The sequence below is a fragment of the Rhodnius prolixus genome, unplaced genomic scaffold, assembly GCF_049639745.1.
Source record: "Rhodnius prolixus isolate KJV_2025 unplaced genomic scaffold, Rpr scaffold_12, whole genome shotgun sequence".
In the NCBI taxonomy this organism is placed as follows: domain Eukaryota; kingdom Metazoa; phylum Arthropoda; class Insecta; order Hemiptera; family Reduviidae; genus Rhodnius; species Rhodnius prolixus.
Genome location: NW_027411635.1, coordinates 9,597,928 through 9,614,371, shown reverse-complemented (window position 1 = coordinate 9,614,371; position 16,444 = coordinate 9,597,928). Strand labels below are relative to the sequence as shown.

Genomic DNA, 16,444 nt, shown 5'->3' with positions numbered 1-16,444 from the left:
GATTTGTGTACCTTTTGGCGTTTAATCAACCCTTATACTTAACATTTGAAACTGTAAGTTTTTGTTAAGGAGATTTTTGTACCTTTTGGATAGATTTTCCTTTTTGTCTATTTTACAAAGTTACATATCTTCTTTACAGATTTTTTTAAAATTTGGAATAAGCAATTCTATCATTATAATCTGATAAGGTGTTAAGTCGGAACCGTAACTACCACTGGAGAGATCTTTTTAAAGAATGATTATAGTTGCGTTCCCCCAAACCATCCTCAATAACAATTTTTTTGAAAAAGCGTTTTGAATAACATAGGAAGGTATTTATACGTAAATAGCAAAATTAAACTGCGATTTCAGTACTTCCTTTTAAGAGGAGTAAGAAAAATAAACTACGATTGCAGTACTTCTCCCTAAAAGGCAAAGAGGCAAAGATTTTTTAATCGAACGACAATTCATTGATTTAAATTGGTTCACTCATTGATAATTTAAACGATTGCAGTACTTCCTCTTAGTAGGTGCAAGAGCATCAGCAACGTAGAGGAGCTTTAACCACTTATTCGAGCTGAATTTTATCAAAATCGGATTTAGCGTTATAGAAATATTGGTAATAATAGTTTTAGAAAGGGCCTTATTTGGGTGGGGCAAACTCCCCTCCTTATGAGGCACGGCGTCGAGACTTTTAAAGTGCAAATCTGTACAAAATTTCGATTCGAATGACACTTCATTCATGAAAATCGGTTCACGTGTCGATAATTTGCAACGATCGCTATACTTCCCCTCAACAAGTGGAAGAGCTGATCGCCGCTTTAATGTTACGTAGGGGAGCCCTAACCCTATCATCCTACCAAATTTTATCAAAATCGGGCCAAGATTTACAGAGTAATTAGTAATAATAATTTTCGAGGGGGCCTTACATTAAGGGGGCTAACTCCTCTCTTGTTTAATGTACAGCGTCGAGACCCCCAAAAGGCACATCTACATAAAATTCCGAATCGAATGACACCTCATTCATGAAAATCGGTTCACGCGTTTAGGCGCTACGTTGTTTACAAAAAAGGTAACAACAAGAACAACAACAAGAACAACAACAAGAACAACAAGAAGAAGAAGAACAAGAACAAGAACATTTTTTGAAAAAGCCGTTTTTGCTCATTTTCGGCAACTTTTTTCTCGAAACCTATTAGATCTGGGTGGTTGCAAAAAAATTATAGTTATAAAGGAGAATTTGGAGTAAGATTTAAAGAAAATTTGGGAATTTTATCTTTTATAGAAAAATAGAAAAAAATTGTCAAAGTTGGGTGTTTTTCAACGTTACACTTTTTCGTGCAGTTTTTGATGGTCAACCCTTATACAACTGTCCTACCGGACAGTTTTAATAAATTCCAATTTTTCCGAAGCCTGTGAAGTTCATTTTTACAAATTTGCAGTTCTCTCAGAGTTTTGAGTTATCCAGTTGTAAAGGTGAAAATTAACAAGTTTGAACCATTGGTAATTGGCGACAAATTTAACATTAAAAAAATTCGGAATTCCGGCCTAGATTCACAAAAAAAATAAGATTATTAACCAAGAGATTTCTAGGGTATTTCTGGATTTTGTATACTATTATTTGTTTCTATTATTTGATAAAAATGACAAAATAAAAAAAACAGTGGGAAAATCAGGAATTCCAACTAGGTTCACAGTAAAAAGTAATTTTTAATCTCGAATAACCATTTACTAAAATTGGGATAGATGTTATAGACTTAGTCGTCCTTATTTCAAAATATAAGTTCAAAATAAAGTAGAATTCCGGCCTAAATTAACAAAAACGAGTGATTTAATATCTTAAGTAAGAATTTTCAAGTGTTGGGCAGGATATTACAGGATGTTTCGACCATACTTCACAATATATGTTCAATAAAAGTGGATAAAATCGGAATTCCTGCCTTGGTATACCGAAAAAAGTTATTTTTAATCTTAAATAACCATTTACTCATTTACTAGATGTTACAGATTATTTAGTTCCACCATCATTACATAAGTTACAAAAATGTGGAAAAATTCTAAATTCCGAACTAAAAAGTACTTTCGCTTAAGAGAGTAGTTCACTAGAGTAGTTTTTATTTCGAATAAATATTTATTAGAACAGGGCTGGATGTTACAGACTTCGTCGTCCTTACTTGATAACACCTATAGGTTCAAAATAAAAAAGAAAAAGTAGGAATTCCGGCCTAGATTCAGAAAAAAAAATATGATTTTTAATCTCAAGTGAAAAGTTTCAAGAGCTGGGCAGGATCTTATAGACCGTGTCGCCTTTGATTCATAATGTAACTTCAAAAACTATGAGAAAAGTTGGATTTCCTGGTTAGGTTCTCCGAAAAACGTTATTTTTAATCTCAAATCGATACTTACTAGAACAGAACTGTATATTATGATGTCTTTACATCATAATATAGATTGAATAAATAGTGGGATAGGTCGGTATTAAGGCCTAAGATCTCTAAAAAAAAAATATATTTATTTTCAAGTAAAAATTTTTACTTGAAAATCCATATATTACATATATTACAGACTGAGCCGTTCTTAATTTATGATGTAAGTTCAAATAACAGTGGCAAAAGTCGGGATGCCGGCATACGTTAAATAAAGGTTTTTAATCAATCAAAAATTGTGATTTCTAAAAATGGAGCTCTTAATGAACAATAGTTGTACCATAATGAAAAAAATTCAGGTTGGGAACTGTTGCAGGAATCTGAGAATTACCTTAACATGACTGGAGCAACATTTTAAGGGAAGGGTTTCGACAGCAAAATTTGTTCTGAATTCATTTAATAGTTTAATAATCAAATAAGAGGTAGCTTTATCAAAAATATTGGAGAAATACAACGCTGTGAGCATAATTTGTGTATTGCCTGTGTATTACAAAGCATAAGTGTGAGGTTGTTCTTGGCACGTGATTGAGGTGCTGCTAATTGTGTTTTCTAAAATAAGTGTTTAGTTTGGCAGTTAAAATACGCCAGATTTTGTTGTATATTTGGTGACCAATGTCCTCACATTTCCTGTTTATTGTTAAATTGTGCATTAAGTACTTATAGGATGCCTATCTCTCTGTCTCACAGATACCCTTGCATATTATTGAAGGAAATTATCTTTAAAAAGTGTTAATCTATAGAGAGTTGGAAAAATTGTGCTTGGCATTCAATATCTATTTAACTAACGTATTAAATGAGAAAGTAAAAGATAGATCAATTTTAAAAACAAAACTAATTTGATCAACAATTTAATACCTCTCCACAAAATGTCAAAGGGGTATTCTGTACCAGAATCTAAATCCTCAATCGGAACTAGTTTCTAGAAGCGAATTAGACTGTAACTTCATTAGCTGGATAATTAAAGTCAGAGGGGAACTACTGTACCTCAATAAATACTCTTAAAAAATGAAATTAAGTTATGTTTGTGGGGTAACATATGTTACGTGTTACATAACATGTATCAGAGAAGAAAATGTTTTCCATTTTGTACTAGTATGCCCCAACCTCAGAGAATTTCAAATTATACACTTTAATAAAAAGCAATTTTATTCATTAATTATTTAAATTGAAAATTTTAGATCAATCTGGTTCGCTAATTTAGAAAAGCATGACTATAAAGGTACGAGTTAGTCAAAGAATTTCAACCAAAAGCAACAATATATCGCTAAATTTTTCTGACTGGATCTTTAACAGATACACAAAGTTGCTTATTACAATTTGATGCACAAACAAGTTATTTTTGTTTGTTTTATTATTATTTTTTTATGTTTTTGTCCCAAATTTATTGAGAACAGAGGCGATTTCATTTCATTTAAGCTTTTTTTTTTTTATAAAAAAAAAATTATTTTTTCAGGCTCAGTTTTTATTATTTCTTATTTAGCTCTATCTTATTTTATTTTGCTTTTAATAATTTAATTTTTTGTTTTGTAGTTTTAGTATTGTTTTGTAGTTTTAATTTTGTTTCGGAAACAATGGTCATTGGCCATGAAATTTGTCTGTCTTTTTTAATTATTATGTTTATAATTTATATTTCAAACCACAAAAATAATAAGGACCTATTATTATTATTAGATATTATTATATGTTTTATAATAGTATATGTTATATAGTATGTTGTACAAGTGATCTCAAATAACTATTTACTAGAGGCCGTGCCGCACTTATTAAAAAAACAGTGGATAAATTAGGAATTCTAGCGTAGGTTTACAAGAAAAATGATATTTTTATCAAAGATAACTTAGATCTGGCCTGGATTTTACAGACTGGGCTGCGCTTACTTCGTGATGTAATTTCATACTGTAATAACCAGTACCGCTCTAGTAAACGATTATTTGAGATTAAAAATAACTTCTTTTTTTTTTTTGGTGAACCTAGGCCATAGTTATATATTTCTTATTTATTCCTAGACTAATCATCTATTGTTGGTTGTTGAATGAGTCAGTAAGCTTATCTGGGTTAATCAATTACATACATACATAGTTCATGCTTATCTGTATTCCCAGCACATAGTACTATATTTCTGCCAGTTTATTTAAATTATGAATTCGGTTTGCCCTCATAACTGATAGTCGGTTACTTTTGTAAAATATTAAATTTTTGAGTTAAATCAGTGATTTATTCATTTCTATTTTGAAAAAATACTTAATCTACAATTAGTAGAAAAGACCAAAATTGAACATGAATGATTAAAAATTATAGCTAAGCGCTAAGGCTTACTTATTAAGGCAACATAAGCCTTGTTTTAAATTAAAGTTGTTTCATTTAAGACGGCTCTAAAAAGCCTGTGTTCTAAAGGCAATTTCACTTTATGTGTTGTGGCTTTGATGTTTAGTTTAAATTAGGCATCTTGAATTTCTAAAAATTTTCAGTGCTTAACTCTAAATACAAATTTAGCAGGCAATTTTAAGGATTTTTTGCAAGCTTTGTGAAATTTGAAGTATAAGGTATAAAATAAGATTATTTAAATAAAAAATGAAAAAAATCAAATTCTGTTAAATTTATTTTGTATAGATATTGGCACAATTTTTTTTTTAAATTTCATATTTTATTTTTACTTTTTGGAATGATACATTTTTTGCGGGTGTTTTTAAGTGATTTTTTTTGAAGGGTTTTTGATTTTACTGTAATTTATTTACGAGGTGGTTATTTTTTAAGACAACATCACTTCAGTATTGGCTTCCGGTGTTACAGGTTCCTCAATAATCGGCTCTGTATTTTCCGTAATCTCTGTAATTACCACTGGGTCTTCGTTCTCACCAGTAGAAGTGATTTCCGTGGAAATTACAGTTTCTTTACGTATTAAAGTTCCTGGTTGTTCGCTAACAGTGATTTCTGTACTTGACTGAATTACAGTTGTCTGTTTTCTTGCAGTTTCTGCAATAATTACTGGTCCTTCTTCATCACCAGAGGATGTAATTTGTGTAGTCTGTATTAAAGTTGTCTCTGTATGTGTAGTAGATTTTTGAAGATTACAATCTGCAATTTCTGTATTAACTATTTCAGGCTCATTAGACAACTCTATAGCTGTAACCTCTGATTCTTTACTGGCTATAACCTCTGATTCTTTACTAGCTGTAACCTCTGATTCTTTACTAGCTGTAACCTCTGATTCTTTACTGGCTATAACCTCTGATTCTTTACTAGCTGTAACCTCTGATTCTTTACTATCTGTAACCTCTGGTTCTTTACTGGCTGTAACCTCTGATTCTTTACTGGCTGTAACCTCTGATTCTTTAATGGCTATAACTTCTGATTCTTTACTGGCTGTAACCTCTGGTTCTTTACTGGCTGTAACCTCACTGGACTTAACTTCAGTTTCATTAGTTATTTCATTTTCTTCAGATGTTGTGAATTCAGTAGCTGTACCTATTACATTTTTTTCGTCATCAATTTCTGATAATTTAACTTCTTCAGTAATTTTTTGGTCATCTGTGGTTTCAGCAACCACATCAGGTTGAATTATTTCAGCATCAATCTATAACAGAAAGAGAGGAAGCAATGCTTTTAGTGGATATTAGTGAATATTATGTAGGAAATAAATGTGAATCTTGTAACTGACTAGGAGAAGACTAGTAAGTTGCATTGAAATCCCGGTCTTTAGCACCATTTGACTTATCATTAGGGTATTTTAGTAAATCTTGAACTTGTAAATGACTTAGAATTAGCATTGTCTTTGAAGGTTGTAATTCTCCTTAACATTAATAGGGGTCTCATTTGTATATTTTCTGACTTGAGAGCAGTTTAGAAGAATGTTTGTACTTCCCTTCAATATTATATACGAAATAGATTTAACTGAACTTATTTAGGAGCACTTTAAAATAAAAACTGTAGTCTCCCTAATATAGTGAAGGTGGTAGATCTGTACAATGTACTTCAATATTATATACGAAATAGATTGGTTAATTGTGAACTTACTTGGGAGCACTTTAGAGACAAAAATCTAGTTCTCCTATTATTGTACAGGTGGTAGGTCTGTTCAGTGTACTTATTTGGGAGCAGTTCCGAGTACAAGATTGGTGGTGCCATTATTATTTTATTTTTTTGCTGTAGATCTGTACAGTTTTCCAACTTATTAGCAGTTTAGAGTACTAGGTTGTTCCCGTTAATACCGTTTTGATGATGGATTTGATAAAAGGTTATAAAGGGGTCGCATCCGTACGTCCTACTGACAATAAAACACATGCTAATTGAAATTACCTTCTGCACGGTTGGTTTTTCCTTTGACTCTAATTCCACATTAGTCTCTAAGGTTTCCGGCAATACCGCAGGTGATTCCGATTCAATTATGGCTTCTTGTACAGGTTCAGAAGACTCAACTGGTTTTGTTTCTTCAACAGGTTTTAGAGTTTCGTCAAAATGTTCAGGGGTTTTTTTAATTTCAGTTGTAGATTCAGGGATGAATTCCTTTTCTTCGGAGGCAGGTTCTGGTATTTTGAATTGCTCTTCTTCTTTTGGAGGTAATGGTTGTGTTTCGATTTCCTGTGACTTATCTTCAAGCACTTTCATTTCATCAATAGATGGTTGTTTTGAAACTTTTTTAATTTCTTCATTGTCTATTAGGTCTTTAGATTTTTTCTTTAACAGTTTCTTAGGAGTTTCTGGTATTACTTTAGTATTTACTGGAATACATTCATTCTCTCTTGTTTCTTCAGTTTCTTGTTTCTTTGGTGCATCTCCGGTAGTTGATTTTACGTCTAGAAGTTCTTCAGCAGATTTTTCTGATAATCGACGTTTTGTTTCCTGAAATAATAATAATACACAAAATAATTTGGATGGAACATAAACTGCGCTTTTTTTTTTTTTTATCTGAATGCTCCATTTATATACTAGTATTCCCATTGACTTCAGTTTATACTAGAAAAACTAATGAAAAATTGATGCGATTCAGAAAATGACCACGTTAAATCTAGAAATTCGGGCGACTATTTTCATTTCTTTAAAAGTGGCTCCATCGGCAAAACTAAACTGTGAAAGCGGATCATCACATAACAGCACCAGAAAATTTCCTGGTGAATTAGAACGCGTCTTAACCATTAACTGCCACCAACGAGCCGCCAACATGGTTTGCAACAGCATTCCAAAATGCTATGGACTCCCCAGATAGCCGCGCATTGATTTGAAGTTCTCTTTATTAAAAACTCAAGTGATTTTCGTTTCCTTTTCGCGAATTAAAAGAAATTTTACTTTGGAAAATCTAAAGAAATAAAAACTGATCAGACCTACTAGCTATCCTATGCGCTCGAAGAGAAGGAAAGAGTAATACAATATGTTTACGTAAAACTAGTAGGATATCTTGTTTTCAGCTAGTTATTGACGCTCTACTATTAGCGCAGATAGAACACAAACACATCAATTTGACTGGAAAATGTGAAACTATAGTCAATGGAAAAGTAGTAATTCTTCAAGAAGCCTACGCAAGGCTAAAGTATAAATACGATTAAAATTACTATCAATATTATTTCACGGAATAAAAAGTCGGATAGCCGCTGGATATAAATATCTAGGTGCTTTAAGACAAACTCTCAGCAACAAGAGTATCTACTTCTAATTTAAGGTCGAAATTTATTTATATGACCACTTTTGGTTCGGATTATCTGGACATTGACCAAAGTAGAGAAGCGGGCATTGAAAGCTGATCTTTTAGCTTTAAATATAAAACAATGGAAAAGGACCGCTTTGGTCGGACGTAACTGGAATATTCTGCTGAACGTACTTCTACGAGGTGTGGCTATTAAATAACGAGACTGATGCTGCTACAGAAAAACTATGCATGCGCCAAATCCTAACGACCGACATCGACGAAAAAGCGGCACGCGTCATGCAGGAGCTCACAGAAAAAGACTTCCAACACTGTTTCGAACAATGGTAAATTCGCATGGAGCGTTGTAGGTGAATCGCTAAATCTACCATTACCTTCTTAAATTTTGGCTTCTCTTCGGTTTGCACTGATTCCACTCTGACTGGACTATCAGCTTTTTCGACAAATATCTCTTGATTTTTTTTGGAATCAGTATTGACATCTTGAATATCTTGTTTCTGGAACGTTTTAAATTCATCATCTTTCTTTGGTGTATCTTGGGAAGTTTTCAGTAATTCTACGTCAATGTTTTCATCCTTTTTTCCTAGTTTCTCTCGTTTTTGAGTGAACAAAATTTCACCAGGTGTTTTGGGTTCATTCTTCTTGTATTTCTAAAAGTCAAAAGAAAATATTCTGGTACTTCATAAACATTAAAACTGACTTTCTTTACTTAAAATTATATTACAATCGATTATGATGTTCCAAAGCTAAGACTAACTATCGAAATAGAGCAGACAGCAATAAATCTGTTGTGGACTGATCATCAGCACAGAGGCTATAATAAACCTAGAGCTATATGATATGACCTAATATCATGACTTTATCTTAGCAGTTACTTAGGGTAACTAAAATAGACGTTTTAACCTCAAAAACCTTCTTTTTTTTTCAATTATAATTGAAAAATATACTCACGGTAATGCTTGATTTCTTGTCGTCCGCAGCATAAGGTCTTCGTTCAGTTGTCAACAAACGGGCAGCAAAACCTGAAAATGTAATAAGTACCAAAACAAATTATCAATGAATGAGTTCAATGAAACGAAATAAACTTTTCCCTAAAAAACAAAGTTGCCGAACATATGAACTATTGATATTAAAGTAGCGACCTCAAAACACAGGTCTCGGTTTAAGTTCTTGGGATAACCTTAGCAAAGAGAATATTTACCCACACCTCCTCCAGTTTAGATTTAGCTGAATACGCATGATCCAAAGCAGGTCTAGTTGCCCTTAGTTTTCTAATAGCCTTTTCAGGGCATCCTGGACCAATAAAAAGAATGTGACAAAGTTCCCTTGAGTAGGATGCGATGATAATATTTGAAGAAGGTGGATTTCAGATCGTAGAGGAAAAATGCAATCGAAAAGAACACATATCAGAAAATTGTTCCAAGATTAGAGTAATCTCTAGGCTATGAATAGAGTAGATTGAGCAATAAAAGATCAATAAGGCACCGAAAAAAGTAAGGACTTTAAGAGAATTCATGAGGTGATGAATAACTCGAGAAGAGTTCAGAAAAAAGAATTCAAAAGTATTTTAATATTAGAAGTTCAACAAAAGGCAATAAGAAACTCAACTGGAGTTCTAAAAATATTCAAGAGCAATTCAAGGGGATTTTAAGAAAAATTAAAGAAGACTTAAGAGAACTGTCGAGGAATCCAGTGCCCACTAAAGAGAAAATGAAGCTAGAGTGCAATGAATTCTTGAGGAATTCAGCAGGAATTCAAGAGGAATTAAGATTATGTAGCAAGAACAAGAAGTCAATTTAAGTACCTATAGAGGTTAGGAATTATCTCAGATGTTAGCGTACTGGATTCCCACGCTCATATCCCGAGTTAGTATCAAGCTGCTAGCCCTTACATTACTTCTTCCTAAGAGCTTCTTACAGTTTACTATCCAGTGCTGGAAAGTGTGTAGTCTATAACGAAAGAACGCTGTCCGGAGGCCAGCAATGCTTAGATTAGAAAAGCTCCTAGGCAACTTTTTTTTTTAGGACGGTAGTTGATTCCTATTATATACAATTTTGCAATTTAAAACAACAAAAATTGACAGAGACAAGATATGCCAATCAAAATAAAAAATAAAAACAAATTCAAAACGGAAAACACAGAAATGTGATCAATGCCAAAAAAAAAAAAAAAAAAAAAATAGTTCCGAATAGACAAGGCAGATAAATTTACAGCAGAGTTTTTTTATAATAAAAAAACAAGAAAGAGGCAGTAAAATCTGAAAATTAGAAATTTAAAACAAAAAATTAAATAAAAGTAAATCAAAACATAAAAGACAAAACCATATCAAGACATACACAATTGGCGCAAAATTCTATTAAGAATTAATTTCAGTTGAAGCTAGAAGCTATTTTCTCCCATAAAGTTTACCAAAGTGTAAAGTGTATCTCTAACTCACTCTCTAAGAATCCTCAGGTATACTTTGTACACTTATTCAAGATTCAGTGCCACCTGCTATAGAAGGGATTCTACACCAGCACTAGATTTCAGGCTAAATCAGTCTTACAATCATCCAACTACAAAATGCCGCTGCAAACAGTCAACACCCTTCTCGCATTCCACTAGGAGTATAGGCCTCACTTCTGTAAAGGCTTTCATTTAACCCGGACGATATCCATCCTTGATCAAACTTTTGCAATGGAAAAGTGGATATATTTTAAACAATAAGAACCAATTAAAACAATTAATTGGATAAAGCCAATTTAACCTGGCATTGCAATCAGGGAGTGATTATCCGTGTCTGGCGGCTACCGCTCTTTTTGGGACTTCTTTGGTAAACAGGGTTGTAATTAAATGTTGGTGGGGAAACATTACTTCTTCAGTATCCTCACAATTTTTAGTGCTTTTTATTTTTGTAATTTAGCGGATTTATCTTCAAATTATATTGGAAAGAGCATTAAAAACAAGAAGTGTGTTGGCTGAGAGAGAATCTCTGACAACCGATTACACACATTTCGATGAAATTCCTTATTTATCAACTGATATACAGAAATGAGTGGTCTAACCTGGAAGCAGTAGGGAAACAAATTGAATGCAGCACACCTGGTTAACAATGAAAGAAAGAAAAGAAAAAAGTTGCAATAGATAAGTAAACAAACCATTTTGGTAAAGTAAGGTGAACTCACTGACTATTCTTACTCATCGGACTTTTTTTTTAGTGAAATCTCAGAGTAGATACACAAACAATCTAAAGATCTTTGATTCATTCATACCTCAGGGCTACTTTTTCTTTTTTCCGACAAGATGTGTCATCTCTAACTTGACAACGAGCGGGGATTTATTTAGTTAGGTTTAAACTCTTAAGTCATCAGGTTTATCTGACCACTAAATTTTCGACTGTTCAGAGTTATTAAAAGAACGTTACATTTTTCATTGAAAATAACTACTAAATAACTCCTAAAATTCTAATACAAAATAGATATTTTTGGTGGGGGGGGGGCGCTATTTACAGTAGCCGACCACAAAAATAAACAGACAAACACTTGGTAAAAACAAACAAACTTCCTTTTTTTTTATGGTTTTGGACAAACAACTTGAAGCAAACAATAACAAACAAATTTCGTTCTTAGATTTGATGTATTTTTACTAAATTTTGATTTTACCTGATATACATATTTTTTTTTTTTTGAAATTAGAACTTATTGTCAAAAATTTGTTGCTCCACTTGGTAGGAATCTAAAATACACTCAAAAAATCTGTGGGTATCAGAATTTTTTTTTTTTTGTAATTTGAAAACTAAAAAAGTAATCCAAAAATTAGATTTTAGCAGCGCACAAGTAATCACTTCAAATCATTGTCTCAAAAGCACCATAACGTTACACTCAGCCGAAAGTTTGGTTTAAAATTTTTCTAGGTTTGTTGCTGGCTAAGTCCATGATGTTCAGCTAGGCGAAGTTTGCACCCAAAACTACAAATGTCTTTAAGATTTAGAGCCTAATTCCTCGTATCTCAGGCCCGAAAATTCGTGTCCCAAATTTATGATGCTTCAGCTATTTGAGATGGAGTGCAAAAAATAACCTGCACTAGCCTCGAAGGTTGCGGTCGTGTTCAGTTTTTTAGAAATGAAACTCACAGGAAATTTACCTTTTTTTTTAGGTATATCAGATGCAAAAAACTGAAAAAGCCTATGCCTTGAAAATGTTCTTAGTAAGACCAATATACTCTTAGACTTGCGAACTATATAATGATACTACTCAAAACTGCTTCCAAGACTCTGGCGTGTACAAAATGTACCACCAACTTTAAAGGGCTATAAACTAAAAATGGCTATAAACAGCTTCCAATTTGGTACATGTTCCTATCTTTTACTTAATTTATAAGGGTAAATCATGGTTCTAAAGTCCTCCTAAATTAGTAAAATGTACAGATCTACCTTCTCTACAAAGAGAAACTATAGTACAGTCTAAATTTTTTCTCTAATGAAAGTATAGTTTATTTAACACTGTCATCCATTTTTGTGGGAAACTAATCATTGTTCCAAACCGCTGACAAGAGAAATTAGTGTACAGATCTCCTCTAAAAAGTAAAGTAAAGTAATCGCCTATTTTTTCAGGCGGGGCTTAACGTCCAACTACCAATTAGGTGTCGTGGACGGAGGCGAATAGCAAACATACTTTTTCTGTAAATTTCTTTTATTAAACCATTAAATAAAATCCAAAGTCTAAGACCGGGAATTGAACCCAGTACCACAATACATATTAGCTTCGCAGGTCTCGCCTCTAACCGCTCGGCTATCGTGGCGCCCTAGATGTACAAATCTGTTACCTATGTTATTATTTTAAAAAAGTAATGTAAATGCCTATTTTTCAGGCGACACTTAAAATCCAACTGCTAAGTTAGATGTCAAGGATAGGGCTGAAGTTCATATTTTTGACACGTGCTTTACTATTAATATTTATCACTAGCAAAAACTTTAAAAAAACTCAGAAGTTACAGGCGAGTCTCGAATAGGGGACCTACCTCTTAATAACTAGACTCGTGCCTTATTAAGATAAACATATAAAAATAATATTTTTAATTTTTTTTTTTTAATATTCTTAAACCATACATACTATTTATAAGGATAATCAAAAAAATATATATTTTTTATATATTTTAGTAAAATTTTAATAATTAATTGTAAAATACATTTTCTTTTCTTAATGAGGAGGCATTATTTTGGAAGATTTCAAAGATATAATTTGTGTGGGCTCATATTTTAGCTTTAAAATCTGTTTACAATGTATTAGAATGATTTTCTTGGATAGATAAATACATTAAAAAAAGAAAAAGAAAAAAGATTATTAAATTATTTGAAGGATATTCCAAAGTAGACGCGTTTTTAATAAACTTATTTTGCATTTTCACCTGTTGGTAAAGTTAAGGCATCGTCTAAACGATTCGATTGATGTAAATTCTTATTGTAATAAGATCTGACTTTGATTTCATCGCCAATGTCGCGATATTCATCGGAGAAAAGATGTTTTCGTCTCGGATAACCTCGTCCACCTGCGAATGTCACACAAGCTAAATGGCCACGCCCTGAAAAGCAAGAAAAATAATTAAAAATTGGGTAAATTAAAGGATGGAATTTTATCCTAGGAAACATTACATAACCTAGATAATGACCGTTTTTATAACTAACCAAATTATATTCACTTTTTCGTACCACCCATTTTCTTAGGTCTAACTTTATCATTTATGACTTAATTTAAGGGTAAAATGGTTATATAGACTACCGGTGCATGCATGCATCATTCAACTACTTATGTACCAGTAGTATTTAACCCAACTTGAAAACAATCAATCTGACACACGCTTCTGCTGAGAAGAGAGCCATCTGATGACAAGTCGATTAACTTGCAATAATCGTAGTCAGCTGGTTAAATCTGTACTTTTGACGCAAACACTAAGTAGAATCCGACTCTTATACGGCCTAATAATTATTCTGTTTACATAAACATTGCCAACAAATTTTGTTTCAGCAACTAAATGCTCAGCTAATTTGAAAAAAATGGGTCTGTCTCAGGCTTCATTAAAAATAAAACACCTGTTTTTTTTTGCAGTCACCTATCTATCGGTATTTCTTTTTATTACATGAATAATAACATCATCGTTTTGACCTACCCAATTTGACAAATCTATTCACATTCTTTTTTTTCAGAAATATGCCAATTGACCAGGCACCCTAATTAACCCAATTAACCCTACTAGAAGGTTATTCAGATTATTATAGTTACTTCCACCAATCTGGAACCAATTTCAGCACCAATATATAGGCTTGGAATACAATTGTCAATTTGCCAAAGAGACCCGTCTCAAAATAGGCAGTTGCTCCAGCCTCGAAACATCTGGGTAATAACTAAAGTAATTATTATAAAGTATCATCTAAAAGTCTAATACATGGCCAATAACCAAGAAATGAACAACGGTCATTTTTGTGTTTGACCTATTTTTGGATTAATCCATATTAATGAAAATAAAAAAAAACAAAACTTACCAATAGTTGTCCTCGTAGGTTCCGTATAATAAGACATATTTACAATATCATTTTTAATTCCAGACCTGGAATATGGATTCAATCCATTGCTTGTGATACGTTCATATGATCTGAAAATGTTTGCAGTTTTTGGACTAAAAGAATCAAAAGTCAAAACCTAAGATGTGTATTAGATTTTTTATATAGACGATTTTTGCTTACGTAATTAGTGGTTTTGTTGGCTGATGTGGCACAGGAACATAGATGTACCTCATGAGTTTATCAGCTTCTGCGCGTATATATTTGGTCTCATCATCAAATTCCTGCAATAAAGTCGCTTGTGTATTGAATTATGATTGTCAGAAAGTAAGTTAATAATCATAGAACTAAAAACGTGGAGTAAAATAATGGTTATACCTCTAACTAAAGAGGCAAATGGACTTTAAAAATCATGAACTATGTGTGTTATTTTCATTTACGAAACAAACACTATATTAATGTACAGGCTTTGCAAAATTTTCCAGAAATGAAAGGCTTTATACTCTAGATTAAAACATTTAGGTACGGTTAGGTTGAAAGTAAGCTTAATTCTAGACTTGAGTCCATTACGGCTGTAGAAAACATATTGTACCCAGAATTAGAAAATTTTTAACCAACTGGGTAAGATGTTAGTCACCTGAAGCAGATTGCCATGTTTCCCAGAGAATTCCAATCAACTTACAGTCCCAGCAAGCCCACTACTTCTTTAAGTCAATTCAATCCTTTATTTACCCGTAAGGGGAAATGGATTAACTACTTTTTCTGTGGATTTGGCGTCTCTGAGACATCTCAGTCTAACAAAACTCATATTGATACTCCAAACACTTGCTATATCCAAAGAACCTGTAGAGATAGTTGATGTGTGCAACTATTTGTAACCTACAAATAAACTTTAGCTCAGCCCAATGCAAGTTGTTATGCGACCTGTATACCAAAAGGTGGATGGCCAGGAGTGGACTGTGTCGAGAAAGGAGCCTCTGAGGCACCACACCAGCAGGTAATCTTCAAAATTCATTGTTGCCAACTTCTCTAAACAAAACCATCACACATGCGCTTCTAAAAAGGTTAATAAGCCGACGAAAAGAAGAATAGTTGGTCGAATTACTGTTAGTCAATAGAACTAGGAATTTATCAGGAGTTCCTTCGACGATTGACTCCGATTTCTATTTTTGGTTGATCTTTACAATAGCCCACGGAGGTGTGGCCTATTTATTTTAAGCGCATGCGCAGTACAGCACACTTACCGTTGACTTTTTAAACTACTTCCCGCCAATGTTCAATATATTCTTTTTAAATTTCTCAACTTCCCGCTAATGTGCTGTATATAATTTTTTTGAATTTCTTACCTATTTATTTTTAGTGAGCATGCGCAGTACACTCACACTTAGTAACTGCTTCCTTTCCAACGTATTATCAGTTCCCGCCAGTGTCCAGTGTGTAACTTTAGGTGCGTTTTTTTTTTAAAGTTCATAAAACATGAACGTTTAAAATCTACAGTTTTTCTTTTATTTAAAGCATGTAGTCTGAGTGAAGATGGAGAGATGAAAGTTTCAAAATTTTGAATGAGTGTTGGTTTCATTAGTAATAGATATGTAGGTCCGAAGTGTGTTAAGTATGAAAAGGAGTCATTCTTCCATGGGCGATCAAATGAGATCATTATTTAAGGGAGTAAATAAATTGTATTAACAGAAGGATAGGGATTGCATTGAATAAGGTAGGTTTCTTTTCTTTTGTTTTTCATGCGTCTGAATTACAAATTAGATTTGTGTGTGGATTAGTTGGGTAGTGAGGGGGTGTGGGGGGCGAAGCCCCCCATAAAAACAAAAAAATAGATCAGGGGGTGTGGGGGGCACAGCCCCCCACGAA

The 16,444-nt window shown here is 32.9% G+C and overlaps 1 protein-coding gene across 2 annotated transcripts in view; it reads right to left on the bottom strand.

Annotated features, from left to right (window-relative positions):
- Positions 1-4,977: 4,977 nt before the first annotated feature.
- Positions 4,978-16,444, bottom strand: part of LOC141461702 (uncharacterized) — a 32,604-nt gene continuing 21,137 nt past the window's right edge. For both annotated transcript variants that reach the window (XM_074142945.1, XM_074142946.1), the window contains 7 exons: positions 14,762-14,862; positions 14,561-14,670; positions 13,429-13,602; positions 8,995-9,065; positions 8,418-8,693; positions 6,702-7,244; positions 4,978-5,979 (listed from right to left, as the gene is read on the bottom strand). In XM_074142945.1, the coding sequence (XP_073999046.1) occupies positions 5,155-5,979; positions 6,702-7,244; positions 8,418-8,693; positions 8,995-9,065; positions 13,429-13,602; positions 14,561-14,670; positions 14,762-14,862 (2,100 nt within the window). In that variant the 3' untranslated portion in view covers positions 4,978-5,154. The remainder of the gene's footprint in view (positions 5,980-6,701; positions 7,245-8,417; positions 8,694-8,994; positions 9,066-13,428; positions 13,603-14,560; positions 14,671-14,761; positions 14,863-16,444) is intronic.